The 17,371-nt window shown below is 37.6% G+C and overlaps 1 protein-coding gene across 3 annotated transcripts in view; it reads right to left on the bottom strand.

Moving 5' to 3' along the window:
- Window positions 1–17,371, bottom strand: part of Dock8 (dedicator of cytokinesis 8) — a 231,693-nt gene that overhangs the window by 195,254 nt on the left and 19,068 nt on the right. Inside the window, exons 1-2 of one of the 3 annotated variants that reach the window (XM_004838199.3) lie at window positions 8,244–8,903; window positions 3,903–4,031 (exon numbers count right to left, since the gene is read on the bottom strand). The exons of 1 other annotated variant lie outside the window; for it this stretch is intronic. In XM_004838199.3, the coding sequence (XP_004838256.1) occupies window positions 3,903–4,021 (119 nt within the window). In that variant the 5' untranslated portion in view covers window positions 4,022–4,031; window positions 8,244–8,903. Of the gene's footprint in view, window positions 1–3,902; window positions 4,032–8,243; window positions 8,904–17,371 lie in introns of those variants that run through there. One more of the 3 variants, XM_004838200.3, reaches the window with a different exon arrangement.

The following is a 17,371-nucleotide window of genomic DNA, read 5'->3' on the forward strand; positions in this document are numbered from 1 at the left end:
AGGGAGGGGAGGTGAATGGGAATAAAGAATTAAGATATACTGTGTGCAGGTACACATTCCCTATGATGAATGTGATCAATATGTATGAGAAATATGTACTAATAAAAAATAATGTTAAAAAAAGAACAAGAACTTTCCAATTACTAGGATTGTAAAAAGTTGATAACTGTTTTAATAAAAAGTGAAAATTATGTCATTCTCTGCTGTGTGTTTACATTATGGTTGGCCTGGTGCTGAGCATAGCACAGCAACTCAATGAACCAGGTTTAACACCTCATTGGACAAATGCAAAACTCGACAAATGTCTATGCCTAGGATTTGAACACAAGTCTGTCTGACTCCAAAGATCATGATCCTAGTCACTTGGCTAATTATACAAGTTAAAAAATGTATTTAAATCTAAGGACACTTTTTAAAAGCATATGGAAGGAAACGCTAGTCACAGTTACATTAGCAAGGTAGGATAGTAGGAATTGTTTCTTCTATTTTCTCTGTCTCACTCTTTTTTTTTTTTTTTTTAAACAGTGCTGGAGATTGAACCCAGGGCCTCCCACATGCTAGGAAAATGCTCCAGCACTAGTTCCTAGCCCTAGTCTTTTCCCCTTTTTCAAAATGTTTGTTGCCGTAATTTTATGACAGATGTTGTATGCACACACAGTCACATAGAGATTTTAATCTACCATGACAGAAACTTAACAGTATCTTGAGAGCTCCTTTCATTACTATTGTTTTTAAGTCTCCTGAAGTTTAAAAATAAAACTGACCTCCACATACTTGGAACCCTTGTGCCCACTTTCTAACCATTTGGATTCAATTAAACATAGCTCACATTGTTGGACACTGGATTAAAAGCACCTTGTTCTTTGCTCTGATTTGTGATTTACAAGTTGTCCCAGCACTGCCAGCTCCCTGGCCAGGGTGAAGGCCACAAGCTGTATATGTGCACAAGGTTCTACACTGGGCTGTTTGTTCTCAGAGGTGCTGTCCAGGGCAGGGACTTAGTAGCGTGTCTGTGGGACTTAGTGAGGTGCTTCATGAAGACCCGGAGGGCCCTCTGGCCTCTGCTGTTCAAGTTGACTCCAGTTGTGAAATACAAATATGCCTTTTACTAGAAAATGGGGCAGTTTTAAATCTTTCCTTTCTTTGTAATTTTGCTCTGTTACATTGTGGAGCTTACTAAGGTAGCTAAGACACTTTCCGTTTGCCCATGAACACAGCCTTAACTTGTGGCAGAGGATTACACTAAATTAAAGACCATCAGATAATTGTTGATGCTATCTTCCCGCACATTCTCTATTATATTGATTCTCAAAATTTGGTCTTTGGACCAGCAGTGTCAACATCTTCCAGCCTGGTAAAAATGCAAATCAGGCCTTACCCTCTAGACTTACTGAATCCTAAACTCTGGGGACAGGGTCCAATTCCTCCAGTTGATTCTGATGGGCACTGAAGTTTGAGAACCTTTGGTCTATTGCCAGCAGACAAATTCCAGCTCTGCCTGCCAACCTCCTTGTCCTTTGCCTGTCCTCCCCCAGTGACTCAGGACTTAGCCATATAATCACCTTTCTCAACCAAACTAACTCTGCCTAGCTAGTTAACTTGATGATCAAGATTTAACAAACATCCAGGTAATAATACCCATAGTTCCTCCTTAGCCAGATTTAACTAAAATATGCCACTTTATATGCATAGTTAATATACTCCAAAATAATCACTTTCTCTACCCCTTTGTTCCCAGTCCTAACCTGCCTCCATCTTTTCTCAAAATTTATTTTAGTCTGGAGGATGGAAAAAATGTTCTTAGGCCAAAGAAACTACCCCCTTTCTAAGTTACTAAGCTATTAATGGTTAACTATTGCTTACTTTACCAAAAGGCTCTAAATGAAGGGGAATCAAGAGACTAAGGTGAGTATTTTAAAGAAAGAGAACAAGATTAAGAAAGAGGTAGAATGAAAAGAATCTCTTAATTGAAATAGCAGACAGGAAAGATGAGGAACAAAACCCGATGTCTGATGTAGATTTATTCTTTCAACAAATATTTTTGAGCACCCACCCATTCGAGGTTCTGGGGATATTACAATAGGAAAGTAGACAAAAGCCCCTGAATTAATAGTTTTTATTGTTGTATTTGCTTTTGTTTTTTTTTTCTTTTGAGACAGGGTCACACTATGTAGCTCTGACTATGCAGTTCAGGCTGGCCTCAAACTCATGACAGTACTCCTGCCTCAGCCATTAGACACCATGCCCAGTGGCCCATGTGGAGCTTATTTATATTCCAATGTGCAGGGATGCCTGAGCTTCTGCTACTACTATTTTATATGAAGCATTGGCCTTCCCACTGATCCTCTAGACTCATGGCTCCATGACAGCCGGTTTCAGACACAAGAGAAACCTTGGGTGCCTTTACAGTAAAGGAAGTGATGGTTGATATGAGGGAAAAACTGTTCAAATAGGAAAGATACCCAGACCCTGACCCAGCTAAGCTTAGCCATTTACAGAACAAGGAAATCATCCCAAGTCTTTTATTTTATTTTATCTTCACAGCCTCTAGGAAGCACGCACAGGGTATAAAGCCAAATCTATCCCCTTAACAACTTTCCCATGGGATAAACATCGTCCTCATTTTACAGAAAAGTAAACTAAAGCAGAGATGAATTGGGTGAATGGATCAAGTTCTGAAGCAGAGCCTGGTCTGAACTAAAGAATGGAGTCTTCCTGTTCTAGGGAATTTTTTTGCCTGGATAGGCATATTTATGATCACTTAGCTTAAGTACTCATTCTTTGCCAGAAATGAGGCCCAGTCTTCTGCCAACATTTTCCAGGAAGCCACTATGTCCTTTATCATTTCTGCAAATATTATTTCCTGCTGGGGTCAGAAAGGCCCACTTTTGTGTTCTATTCACTACATGTCACAAAAATTCTAATGGTATATCCGAAATAAAATTGTTATCTAACTATAGAAATAAGTTCCTTTATTCATCCCTTACTAAAATGTTGGTCACAAAGTGTAATATATGCAGAAGTAAAAATCCTTTAAATTACTTAATAAGAATATATCCTATACACTAAACAATTATTGAAGATGACAATTATAAGGGTATTTGTTTTAGTGAAGTTGTAAGGCCTGAGTTATGGACCAATCCATTCTTCAAAGTCAAGAGACCTGGCTAAACAACAAATTCTTAATTCTAGGGGGTACAGGTAAATGTCTAATGCAAAATTTTCTTCATGTGCAATATTAGAATAATTATATACTTATTTCATAAAATATAGCAAAATTTAAACCAACAGGTATAATTTACTCTTAATCTTGAGAAATAAGAGACCAGAAGACATGAATGGTAGAGTTATATGAACTTTTTAAAGGAGACATTTGGCAAATGTGAAGATTATATACAAAGAAATTTCTTTCTTTCTGTATTGATTTATTCCTGACTATCCACCTTAAAGTCAAAACAGTCTCAGAATCATAAGAATGATCTAAAAACATTCTGATGAGACTCCTAGAAAATTATGCAAGATACTTATAATTGGGAACATATGTGACAATTTTTCCTTTTATACATTGAGGCAGTGTTCTCTTTTTCTTCTTTAAAGAACTTAAACCCAAAACCTTCCCATATTCAAGCTAAACTATATTAACAAGGCTAACTTTAGACTTTGAACACCAGCTTTGCAGCCCCTGTCCTGAAACTGTCTCTTCCAGCCGTGATCCTAAAACTTTAAAGTCCGTAAGAATCGGCTGGGGAGCTGGTCAAAATGGGGTCCGACCTCCCCTGGCCTGAGCACTGCCAGACTCTACATCTTAACGATCCAGTTCACTTAGGAGTGCTAGACCCGCTTGTGAACTCATGCCAAGAGAAAACCTGACCGAGGGATCTGTCCGGTCGTATTAAACCAACCTCAAAATCTCGCGTATGAACGCACACTCGCTGAGGGTCACATGGCGGCTGAGCCGGGGAAATGGAGGCTTCTGGAGGGAGTGGCGCTTCTGGCGGCGGCAGCAGCTCAGGGGACGCATTTATGACCTTCTACAGTGAGGTAAAACAAATAGAGAAAAAAGATTCAGTTCCAACGTCCAAAAATCAGGTTGAAAGACTGATCCATCCTGGTTCCTCTTACTTCAGTTTCAATCCATGTGAGGTTCTTCAGCTAGCTCAAGAAAAAGCCAAATGAGAAAGAGAGTGGAAGGAAAACTTCGAGATGATCAGGTGGACAGCTGGCGAAACTTACAAGCAAATACAAAGAGGTAGAAAGAGAATTAAAATCGGACCTCTCTGACATCACCAAAAGTGAAAATGGAGCAGCGTGGGTGACCTCCTAGGTCACGGTCATAGAACCTTCCCCCATCTGTCTCCTTCCTTGTTTGAAGGGTTTTTCTTTCCTCCCACCTTCACCCCAACGTAGCATAGTATTTGCTTTTGGGTCCTCATTTTCAGTACAATTTAGTATCCAGAGTAATTATTTTGTACATTGAAGCGATGGGCTTGGTTTAAAAAAAGACCTTACCCCACCCACCTTTTACCTTAGAAAACCAGGATTGCAGGGTGCCACCATTGGTGCTGCTTTCTGTTCCCACAGCCTGTGACTTAATGTTTGGACCTGACTGAATGTTGATGGTTAGAAACTTCATGTATAGTTCATAGAAATCATCCAATTAAACATGTTGCTGCCTACGGTGGTGTTGCTGTGGCTTCAGAGACAAGTCTGGGCCATCTTAGGGAGCCCCTCTGCTTCAGTTGCTTGCTTCTGGGTGTGCCATCCTTTGAAGCTCAAGGTCAGACAGGGAAGGTAGGGTGGGCACTCAGAACAGTCACTTAGTGCCCTGAAGAATTGATGTCCTGGTGTTTGGAGTGTGTCTGTCTGACCAACCACCATGGCATGAGGCTCTTAGCTGCCTAAACCTGTCTACTCCCCAAAAAGCTAGCCATCCTCTATCTAGTATCCAGTAACATTGTGTCCTAGCTTGTCTACATTCATTAGTGGTAATATTCTTTATGTATAATAAATTTTTATCTCCTCCCATAATACATATTTTGAGTTCACTTAGAAATAATAGGAGAATGTTAGTCAATGTGGTTCTGTAATTTCCTACTTCCTCCAGTAAGGAAATGATCTATCCATAATGCACCAAAGTCAAGGTTCTCAGGATGCCCTAAGTAAATGTTTTGCTCCTCATCACTATGTAAACTTTTTCAAGGCACTTTAGAGTAGGAATGTAAAGAACTACAGAAAGAGAAAAGGAGGAAAAAATGAAGAGGATTTTGTTACAGGAAAAATAAAAGGTAATATCGCTCACATAAGTGGGATGAATTAGTCTCCAAATGCTGAATGATTATAGGGTTTCCTTCAGAAAGCATGTACTCAGCTAAGCCAGGCACAATGGCCAATAACCAAATAGTAAGAGTTGGGAATTATTCATTTTCTGTCCTCATACTCGCTGCAAAATCCATGAGAGTTTATAAAGATGGTCTTTTTCAGAAATCTTGAATCCATAACAAATTATGGAATGGAACTGTATCTCTCAGTATACCCACCAAGAGTTTTCAATTCTGCCTGGGCCTGGCTATTTAAGAATGTGAATTACAGTCAATATCATGATTTTTATTAAACAGTTCTCCTATATAGTTTCCAAACATTAAGCCCAAAAGAAAAAACTTGCCTAAAAATAGCATTGCTTTTTACCTTCAATGCAGGAATAACACTTAGATTGAATATTCTACAGTTCTAGAATACTTCATTTAAAAAGCTTCTTGCATTTGAACACATCTCAAAATCTTGTGTATATCCTTTTTCTCAATGCACAAGCATGTGGTTATGACCCTGGAGGGTGTTCAAATAGTTTGCACCAGGTTACTGTGTATTAAACATGCCAGTGTGAAGTTAATCCATGGTAATCAACAGAAATGAGATTTAGAAAAGAAAAACCTAGAACTGGCTTCTGAAAGGAAGCCATAAGGTATGGTGAAGAGGCCAGGTGGTGAACACAAAGCCAACATCTGTGCAGTTCTTCCTGTGATGTCCCTTTTGGTAGAGAGCAATGTTCCCCATGAGAAGGCAGCTGAACATGTTTCCAACTTTGCCAGTCTCATATGGCTAGGGTCTAATCAAAGCCAACCTTCCCATTTCAGTCTCACTTCCTATGAATAATGCAAGAAAAGTCAAACACTCTGAGCAGATAGAGATGGCTGAATGCTAACAAATCTTGCAAATGGTTAAACTACAATGAGACCTGAGTTCTCTTAATACTCAGGAAAGTGGGTTATGTTCCTTTTTTCCTAAAGAAAGTTTCTTTAGGCATCATAGGCAGAATTTTCTGTCATGATTTAAAGGGAAAAGAAATCCAGACCATCTATAACTGGCTATACTTGTAATATTTAACACCTTAAAGCAATGAGTAGTCCTTAAGGATTAGTTATGTGAGAGAATAATATACGAACTAAACCCCATTAGAGTATCAGTTTTCTATATCAGATTAATCTATTTACACTTAATCCTATATAGGGACACTGAGGAAATGAAGCTCAGACCCTATGGGACCTTGGGAGCTGAGGGAGGGTCTCAAAAGAAAAGAAAACAAACAAAAAACAAGTGGGAATGGGGATCCAGTCCTCTCCCACAAGACATGGAGAATAAAAAGGCTAACAATCAGGTTTTCAAGGTTAACGCTCAGAAAAAAAGAAAAAGAAAAAAGATATTTCTAACCAAACCCTGTCCCTAGAACCTTAACCCTAAAACCAACTTTGCTCACTTCCTGTTTTCCTTAGATTAGGAAGTAACAAGTAGTTTAAAGGCATGTTGGTACCCAATAAAATTTAACAATAAAGCCTATTTATTTTACACAACAAGGAAGTGTAGAGAATTTTTAAAAATAAATCTAACAAGAAATTATCTTCAATATATGCATGTTAACTTATGTAGTAACCACTTCCCAAGGAATGACAACTGTGATTCAAATCCTGCTTCATCTAATTGTGTGATCTTGAGTAAATGTGTTGGTCCAGATAAACAAATGGCAGGGTGGGCAGAGGCCTAGAGACATACATGTGAAGCAGCAGCAGCTATGCATCAGTAGAACCACGAGAGGGAAAGATGTCAGTAGGCCTAGCAGAGGAGGAAGGAGGAACCAGTAGAGATCCTGAGTCCCAAACCTTTCAGCCATTAAGAAGACCTAGTTTTGTGTTAAGTAGTTTCCTCTTTTCCTCCCTTCCTGGTATACTCTTAAAATAATGCACTATTATCTGAGTTAATCTGAAAGCATTTATAATCCTTATAACCTAGAACAGCTTAATACTATGCCTACTATTAGTACAATTAAGACTACAGTACTAGTTGCACTTAAAGAATGTTTAATATCTCAGTGGGACTGTTGTAATTACCTCATTGAATCCTTACAACAATACTATGGGGTAGGTATTGTTATCTCCTTCAAAGTCAAGAAAAGTTAAGATACTTGTGCAGTAAATGACTTTATAAGTAGGCACAGAAAAGAAAAGACAGAAGGCAGCACTATTGGAAACTTTATCATCAGGAAATCTCAGAGAAAGCTGCTGTAGAGTTAGGCTTCTGGTATTTTCCTTCCCTGCAATCTTAGCAATGGAAAGCTCTGCATATGAAGGCTTTCCCAAGAAAGGACATTACACTTTATCCTGACTGCTGAAAGGAACAGGTTTTGGCCTGCTGCTGAGACTTTGAACCAATATCAGTGGTTCAAAGAGAAGCAGTGCTGGAATATGTTCCAAACAAGATATTTAAGAGCAATTACTGAAGACTGATTTTTAAAAAATCAACTGTGATGCTCTTTTCGTGTACCTCTTTCGTCTCTGTGTTTCCCCAAGGGACCCACCTCAAGCACAGTAAAATAAACACTCTGAAGCCCAAAATCCATTAATGCACAAATATTTCCCTTTGGAGTGGTCAGAGAAGAAGGAGGAGGTACCTGGAACAGAGGTTTCATTTAAATTTTTACTTAAGATCTTTCCTCATCCAGTGTTTGCTGTAGCGTCTAGACTATCACTGCCTATCCTTGGGCTCCTTTTTGTGTTCTATAAATCTGCTCCAGTCACTCCCATTAGAAAGCGAAGCTCAGTGGCGCCGCCGTACCTGCCTCGCAAGCACAAGGTCCTGAGTTCGATCCCTGGTATGGGGAGGGGAGCCTTCCCTTCCTTGGTCTCCCTGCTTCAACTTCCCACCTCTCCCCTTCCCCTAACCACCCAACTTCTGCTTCCTTCACCCCCTCTCACCTTGGATCCAGTGATCTCAGGCTCCCACCAGCCCCTCTGCAGAAGCTGCTCTGGACACAGCCACTGACAGCTTAGTGCAGAGCAGACAGTGACCTCTTCCACTCTTGTTCTAACTTGATCTTTCTGTTGCATCAGACATCAGACGCTGCTGACCTCTTGGGAAATCTTCCCCAGGAGTGTACACATGCCTTTAACGCTACTGTTTGATTGTCTTTGGCTTCTTGAATTGACTTTTTCCAATTGACTCTTTAGGCCCTTTTAAATACTGGGTTTTTTTCCCCTCCAAATGCTAGTACTTGGATAAATTTGAGAATGAGGGCAGAAAGTTCCAGGTAAGTAAATCTTGTTCCTAAAACATGCGGAAGTGTTAAAGAAAAACTCGGGGAATCTGAGCAAGGAAAAAGTATTGTGAAGTACTGGGGGTTCCATTTTGATGAGTCTACTGGGAATATTTTATGTAGCTATATTATAAATGATCTTTTTTCTCAGGGGAAATCAGTTTATTCAGTTGCTTCATTCCATCAAGGGACAGTGTCAAAGTTGTTGAGGCCCAAACCCACCCTTTTGGTCATTGAGTTCTCATGGAAAAAAATTTCCCTAAAGAATGTAGAAAGAGGGCTGGGGATTTAGCTCAGTGGTTCTGCCGCCAGCCTCGAAAGCCTTAGGACCCGAGTTTGACCCCCAGTACCAAAAAAAAAAAAAAACAAAGAAAAAGAAAAAAGAAAAGAAGAATGCAGAAAGGAATTTCTTTAAAGCAATTAATTTATCCGCTTTTGCCTAAGTGAAAGCAGTAACATATGGGCCCTGGCCATTTCCTGTCAGTTTAATAGTAAATAACCCAGCCCTCTTTTGCCTTCCTGTCTTGAACCCCACATGCCCCTAACCATTTGGTAAATGCTTGTGCCAAGACATAAGGACAGTTTAAAAGATCCTTAGTGTGTGGAATATAGACAAGGAGTTAAGGTTGCTATAATACATGGCTCCTTTTGTTTTCTAAAACAAGGGATAGGGCCCATGGGCCAATTGCAGCTTTATAGCTTTATAGTTTCAGACTGTTACGAACTGTCTAGATGCCACAATTAAAGGTAATAGTATAGTATATCCTTTGGAGAGCCAAATATGGTCTGGCAGATGTAATGTACTCTAACCAAGTAGGAACAGAGAAAAAGGGCTCAATATCATATATTAAATTTTTGAAAGGAAATTTATTGAGGCTGTCAGAATAGTGCTGACAGCATATAAAATATCACTGACTTTTCTCATTTCCTTTGTGGAGTAATAGTCTGTGGTCAGAGCCAGGATAAGCCTTGGATGGTGACTTGTCTTTACTGCTTCACAGAGTTTATTTTGGAGCAGGAGAACTGAGTGTGGCAAATTGGGGGTGATGTGTGTGAATGCCCTGGTGTGAGCGGTTCTGTCCCCAAAAGCCATGCCACAGGGCTATCTCTGGACTGGAAGTTTGGCCAATCCTTGGTGTTGGTCAGTGACCCTAGGAAACTTCCCAGCAGCCTAACCTTTCTCAGGTAAGGGGGTTATTTACTGTACCAACATCGGTTACAATGACAACAGGTGCAAAGAGAAAAATGAGAAGATGCTCTGCATGTGAGTCAGGGATCGCCTCACTACCCATCCATGGCAGAGGTGAGCCTTGTTCCATAAGTGTGGATCCATTCAGTGTGGCCTCATTTCATGTCACCCAGAATGGAGTAGCACTGTCAGACCACAAATGTGCATTCCTAAGATTATTATTTTCCTGGGAAGTCCCTATTTTCCAGTTAGTTCTGCTTCTTCAGTCAGTGCCTCTGCCTTTAGCAAAAGCATTATCTCAGTAAATATGCAACTAAGTCTATGAATGATAACCCACCAAGCACGAACTTACTAGCCCAAAGCCAACTGATGTTGGGCAATAACTTAGTGGGGTGGGGTGGTTTGGAAAGTGGTTGGGGGAAAAACAAAAGATAGGTTCAGACAGACCCCTTGGAGATCACATGTGATTGAGAATTCTGAAACATATTGGCAGTGGCGGGGACAGGAGTAAGAAGGTGGAGACATCAGCTTAAGACAACATCACTTACATCACAGTGTTCTTCAGGCCCTGATAGTTGAATCGGATAAAAGAGAAAAAAGAAAAAAAGCACATGACATAAATGAATGGTATTTCTTTAAAATGAAGAAAAGCTAAAAGCCAAATAATGATAAAAGTTCAATGTTGAGAGCTAAAAGGTGATGTCAATGTGTTTTTGTCTAAAAGGCACAGGCAGAGGACAGTATAGGGAGATCAGAGCCTTTTGTTGCTCTGGGGACAAAGGTGTAGAGTGAATGTGGCAGTAGAGAACAATGCTGTGACAATGTTCAATCACCTCAAGTGAGGCACTCTACACCAAATGATCAGAATCTCTGTATTGTACTTAATACAAGATCTTTTTCTTGAACATATTGAAATTTCAACTAAAAGTTTGCACAACTTGTCTGCTCAACTCTTTTCTATTTGAAGACCAGAAATGAACTTTTTAACACAATACACATTGAGGTGATGAAACAGTTTTAGAAATATTTTTTTTATAACCAATGATACAGTCAGTAAAACTTAGATGAAATGTTTATTTCCCAAGAGACTATCAGACTTTGGAAACAGGGATTTATCTGCCATAAAACTAGTTAAAATATTTTAAAAATAAGAAATGGACACCATAAAAGATTTGCTGTCAAAAATACCCTTTCAGTTAAAAGATAAACAAAATTAAGTAAACTCTATTAGCTCATTACTTTGTCATATTTGATTAATTTATGGAATATGGAAACAGTGAAGATACATAAAAATAGCTATTCATTACCTATTTCTCTATCTGATTAAAGATAATTAAAATACAAACAGCAAATTCAAAGTAATAGTATGGCCAGGTGTGGTGGCTCACGCCTGCAATCCCAGCACTTAGGAGGCTGAGGCAGGAGGATCACCACAAGTTCCAGGCCAGCCTAGGGTACATAGTGAGTTCAAGGCCAGCCTGAACTACATAGTGAGACCCTATCTCAAAAAAACAACAAAAAAATAATAGTATGATAAATACAGAAATACGTTTTTGATCATATCAAATGTGATTAACAGTTTATGCAGTTTAACAGTTAACAGTTTATGCAGTTTATGCAGAACTATATTTTGGCTATAAATGTGAAAGTATTTTTATTAACTGTCAAAAGGAAAATATTCATGTCACTTAAAATATTTTTAATACTCAATATTCCATATCTGTAATTCACATGTGTTTTTTGGTGTTAATTAAGGCATTCTAATTTCAATACTTATCTTAAAGGAAAAAAATAGCATTAATCTCTTTTTTCTGTGGCACTACCCTTTGTCTTTCTTGAACTTGTGGAACATCTCATTTAAATACTTTGTAAATTTGTCCACGATCTCTAGATCAAACAGAAGACTACTTAGAAAATGGAATTATTTTATAGGTATAATTTAACGTTTTCAAATAGGTATTTGTCCTTCTTTCTGCCACAAGGAAACAATCCCTTAAATGCCTGCGTTCTATTTCTGTACCTCTCTTGCCTTTATCAGATAAAAAGTAGGTCAAGAGGAACATTTTTTGGATGCCCTTTTTAGTTGTTTTTGTTTATCTTTTGTCTGAATATTTATCTCAAAGCCCCATATGACTTGGTTTTATGAATGGGAAGTTATAGCCCCTTCATCTTGATGCTGCCCACCAGCTCTTGGTTTGTATCCCTACTTGCCAGTGACCTGGAATTGTGGGAGGATAAGAGAGCAATTTGGGAAGGTGCCTGGTAGATACTCCCAGCTATTAGTTTTTTCCTTATTATCCCAGTAAGATAGCAAATGAAACCTATGATACAGTGTAGGACAGAGATCAGACTCACTGAGGTGCTACTGAGATAATCCTTCAATTTTGTTTGTCAAGATGCTGAATGATTTTATCATTAGAGATGTATTCTGAAGTCTGTAAGAGCCACCTCCCAAAATACAAATACTGTGTAAGGCTAATAACCAAGTTTTTAGTTGAAGACAGCCCATAGCGTTGTAAACTGTTCATGGAGTATGAGGCCTTACAGGCCTGGGACCTGACGTCAGGAATTAGCAAAGCAGCATCAGGAGGTGGATGATAAACTCATGTAGTGTGGGCAAAATAAGTGACTGGTGGTCAGAAAACCCAGGTGTCCTCTTTCTTCCAGAGGTTTGTCCTGCCCCTGGAGATCCTTGCACTGATTCACCTGGAGGGAGGTAACCTGCCCTCAACTTGGTAAAGAAGCAGCCTGCCTTCTTAAACTTGCACTGGCCCCTCTGTCATGATCAACTACAGATGGAGTAGGAAGAAAGCACCAATGGGTCCTTCACTAGTTATGGCAGGAAGCACTTCCAACAGTTTTGAGCTTCAAAATTCTACATCAAGGAGCAAACTTTAGGCTTTAGAAGTGTGATGGAGTTTGAGGTAGGAATGGAGATGAAGGGAAAACTGGCACATTCATTAGCATATTTGTTATTTTAATAAATGTTTATGAAACATTTATTATTTGCTAGATGTCAGGCTGCTCTCTAAAGAGGTGAGCAAAATCAACACTACTAAAGCTTACAGTGAACCAGGGCACGTGGAGGTAAGCAATCACATGAATTAAGAGTTACAAACTGTGATAAGTATGAGGAAGAAAGAGTAGAGAGTGTCCTATGTATAAAAAGGGAAGTCTGATTTATAAAAGTTTGATGTGACATCAGTCTAGTGGGATGGGATCAATTTTTTTAAAAATTCAATAGAACAGAGGGGAGAGGAATGGGAAATAAAAGAACGAAGATATATTATGTATAAGTACAAATTCCCTGTGATGAATGTGATCATTATATATAGCAAACATATACTAATAAAAAATGTTTTTATTTTTTATAAGTTTGTACCTGTACCTGATACAGCTTGATTCCTTTTTCTCCCATTCCTCTTCCCTCCCTTCAACCTCTCCTCCTCCCCATTTACAAAAGCTTTGTTTGCATTTTTTCCTTCTTTTATTGAATTTTTTCCCTTTTCTCCCCTCCTCCTTTCAGTTTCCCTTTCTTTTTGAACAGTTTCTTATTTCATGTTATCTATTATACATTTTCATCCTTATTTACGCCTTCAATTTCTCACACCAGAGAGACAATATTTATATATATGTATCCGATTTATTTCACTTAAGAGTATAGTCTCAAGTTGCATCCATTTAGCTATAAATGTCTCAAGTTTATCTTTCTTTATGGCTAAGTAGTACTCCATTGTAAAAAAAACAAACCCCACATCTTTTTTATCCATTCATTGGTTGATGGGCATTTGGGTTGTTTCCAAGATTTAGCTATTACAAACTGCTGCTATAAACATGGATGCACATATATGACTGTAGTATGATGCTTTTAAGGAATTAATTTTTAAAGTACTTATTAATGATCATGTTGTCTCTCCTTTTGACATGAAAAAATATTTACTTTTTTTTGTTTCCCTTAGTTTATATTTGGCTTCTCCTCTCAATTATAATAATGTGATCTTTCCACAGTTGACCTTTCTGCCACTTCTCGGTAGGATAGAATTCTTTTAAAAGTCATAGTTAAATTTCTATCATTTTTGGCAGACTTGAGTCCCAAACTTCTGCGCAAGGACAATCTGGAGCACATTGGTCATCCTTTTGGGTGGACCTTCTAGGGAAGAGTTTCTGTTAGCTCTGAAACAAACTTTGAAAATCATCTAATACAACTGTATCTCTCGAGAACTATGACCCAAAGAAGTGCTGCAGGTTATGTGTTGCAATGCAAGATGCCTGTGTTCAAGAAGTAACAAAAGAAAACGTGAATCATCAAAATCTGCTTGATGGGAATGCTCAGGCTACCTTTCTCTGTGGAGATGCTATTTAGTTTTGCTTTTAAAAAAAGGAGAAACAAGAAATTTTACCTATCCTTTCCTTTAATGTAGAATAAAGAATCTGCTGATTTCTTCATCTCAGGTGAGAATTCAGTGATCTATATCCAACTATTTTCATTTTTCCAAAAGATAAGGTGGAAGAGAAATAATACCTATTAAATATTTATATGCTAAAATATCCAAAATAATTTCCACAGTCTCATTTAACCCTCATACTAATCCTATGAAATATTGTCTTTTTAGATAACAGATAAGAAAACTGAGGCATTCTCTGACATTAACTTATGTTTGATTTGTCCAGCTATTGAATATCCATCATTAAAATGTAAGATCTATGAGAGCAGGATTTTTCCGTATGTCCTAAGTCTAGCACTGCCTGGCACATACTAAGTGCTCAAAGACTGTTGTCACACAATGGATGAATTAATTTATTAAGAAATATAAGAAAGAATTAAACACCAGACTTCAATGTAGTATGTGACTCTGGCAATAAAAAAAGAAATTGTGAGGCTGGGGGTTTAGTTCAGTGGTTCTGGTGCCTGCCTCGCAAGTGCAAGGTCCCGAGTTCGATCTCCAGTACCAAAAAAAAAAAAGAAATTGTGCAAAATAAATTAGTAGTTTTCTTAGGTGATTTCATACAATATATAACTTTACTCTCTTTGAGTGTGTGTATATATATATATATATATATATATATATATATATATTTAATTGCCTAGCGAACTAGTTTATAAATTCTTGGTTGTAGTGGAAAAATCATAACTCATATGATTATTCAGAACAGAATTCATTCTAAAAGCTGTGGCCACCAGGAAACTTAAGGAATTAATAGTATTTTTCTAAACCAAATAGACCTCTAGGTTCACTGATTCAATCATTCTAATGGCGTCAGGTCAATCTTTTCAGGTTGATTTGTTCAGGAAGGCACCTATAAAAGACTGACTTACTACTTTGTAGTTATTTTAACACAAGCTGCTGTTCACTAAATCTCCTCAACTGAGATAAAGTTCAGGGAGGCTGTAATTTTCAAAATATCTTTATACTTTATTTTAAAGACAGATGCTACATAAAACAGTCCAAAAAACAACTGGGTAGCAATATATATATTGATAGATACTTCTGACCTTTATGAATTTATTTCTAGATTTTATCCTGAGGAATCATTAAAGATGTAAGCAATTTACAGGTTTATTCACTAAAGTGCTGTTTCTAATGGTGAATAATTGTAAATCAACATAGCTCAATAGAGAAATTATGCTGTAGCTTCACAATGGGATGTTACGCATTTGTTATACATATAATGCAAGAATATTTAATGATATGAAAAGTTGTTCATAATATACTAAAAAATAACAAAGGAGGCTATAGAATAGTATGAAGGCATGCATTCAATTTCGTGGACAACTTGCACACTTGCATGCCTGTGTATCTGAAAAAATACACAGCAAACTGTCAAAGTGATTAATTTTAGGTCATAAAAATTAGAAATAATATTTATTTTTTAAATTTCTGCTTATCTACATTTCTGCTTTTTCTATAATCAACATATATAGCTTTTGTAATTAGAAGTCATTTTTCATTCTAGAAAAGAATAAGAAAAATGTTGGCAGATTTCCAGTTTATAATTATAGTTCCTATTCTTCAGGATCAGTTGCTTCTCCTTAATCATTTTACTCTTTCAACATTTCATTTTTTCCCCCATCTCTCATAAAACACTTCACGTGCATTACTTAAGTGGTTCCATCAAGTCCTATTTGTAGTCTTCCATGGCTGCCAGGATTTTCCAAAAGAGGCACTTTTGGGCAAAGGCAATAATATACATTTCTCATCTCTTTCATTCTCAGAAAATGAGAGATCGTGGAGAATGTAAGGTCCAGATTTCTCTTTTGCCTTTAAACCTCTTTCCTTACAAGTTCACCCTGAAGTCTAAGCAACATGCTGTGTGTACACACGTGCGCCCATGTGATTTCACACAGACATCCCCTGAATAGAAGCTCTGTTTGTAAATTAGTTGAAAACCTCACGTGGTGGTGGTGGCTGTTGTTTCAACATTTCTCCATCTCTCATCTCCAGTTTATTTTAGTTTGTCCATGTTAACTTTTGATCTCTTTTGAGCCTCTACTAAGTATAAAGTCCTCAGCCAGGCGTATTACATGCCACCTCACTGAATATTCACAGAAACAAGGTACTTATTCTCATTTTGCAGGTGTTGCATTAATACATGTTTAGTGCTTTCCTTTATGTAGAATTTTCATACATATTCTTTCATTTGATCCTGTGATGTTGATATTATTAACATCCCTCTTTTACAGATGAAATATCTAAGACTCAGGGAAGCTAAACAATCAATCAGTGGAGTAGGATAAGAATCCAACTTTTTGCCTTACAAAACTCTTAATGATCTACAGTTTTCTCCAAAGTGAGGGCTTTGTGGGTTGTTACTGCTGCAACAGCTAACATCAATAGTAAAGACTATTATATAATTCAAAAGCAAATAAAGCAAGAGGAATCAACACATCCAAAGTGAAACAGTCATGAAAATAAAATGACTCATCTCATCTACATTCTCCTTCCACAGACGAGAGGTTGGACTGTAAATAGGTTTCTCTCACACAGGAGTGAACATTTTAGAATTATGCTTTCTTTTAGATCAGAAACATCTTGCTTCTTCTGAAATCAAACATGAATTTGAAATTAATCATCCAAAAGCTGTTTAAAAATATCTAAATCCTGTGGGGTTTCCTAAAATATTTTAAAAGATTTTTTTTCCAGAAAAAAATGGCTGAGCAACATGACTCCTTATCAATTTGTAGGATTTTTAGAAAGTGTTGAGTTACATATGACACTACTGATGTTCTTGTTTTTAATTTAATTTTATTGGTACACTTTTGATATACATAATGAAAATATTCATCATAGGGAACTTGTACCTGTACATAATATATCTTGATTTCTCTTTTTTTCTCCATTACCTCTTCAACCCTTTTTTCCTTCCTTATTTACAAAAGCTTTGTTTCCATTTTTTTCCTCCTATCCTCTTTTTTCCTTTTTGTCTCCCCCCCACACACACTTTGCTCCCCTTCCCATTTGAACATAGATGCTCTTGATTATAGTTTGATTAAAAATTTTTTTCCAGGGCCGGGGATTTAGCTCAGTGGTTTTGCTGCCTGCTGCACAAGTGCAAGGACCGGAGTTCAATCCCCAGTACCAAAAAAAAAAAAAAGTTTTTTC

Source organism: Heterocephalus glaber, unplaced genomic scaffold (genome assembly GCF_053883595.1).
Source record: "Heterocephalus glaber isolate CG9 unplaced genomic scaffold, H.glaber_assembly_v1.0 deba00001481, whole genome shotgun sequence".
NCBI lineage: Eukaryota > Metazoa > Chordata > Mammalia > Rodentia > Bathyergidae > Heterocephalus > Heterocephalus glaber.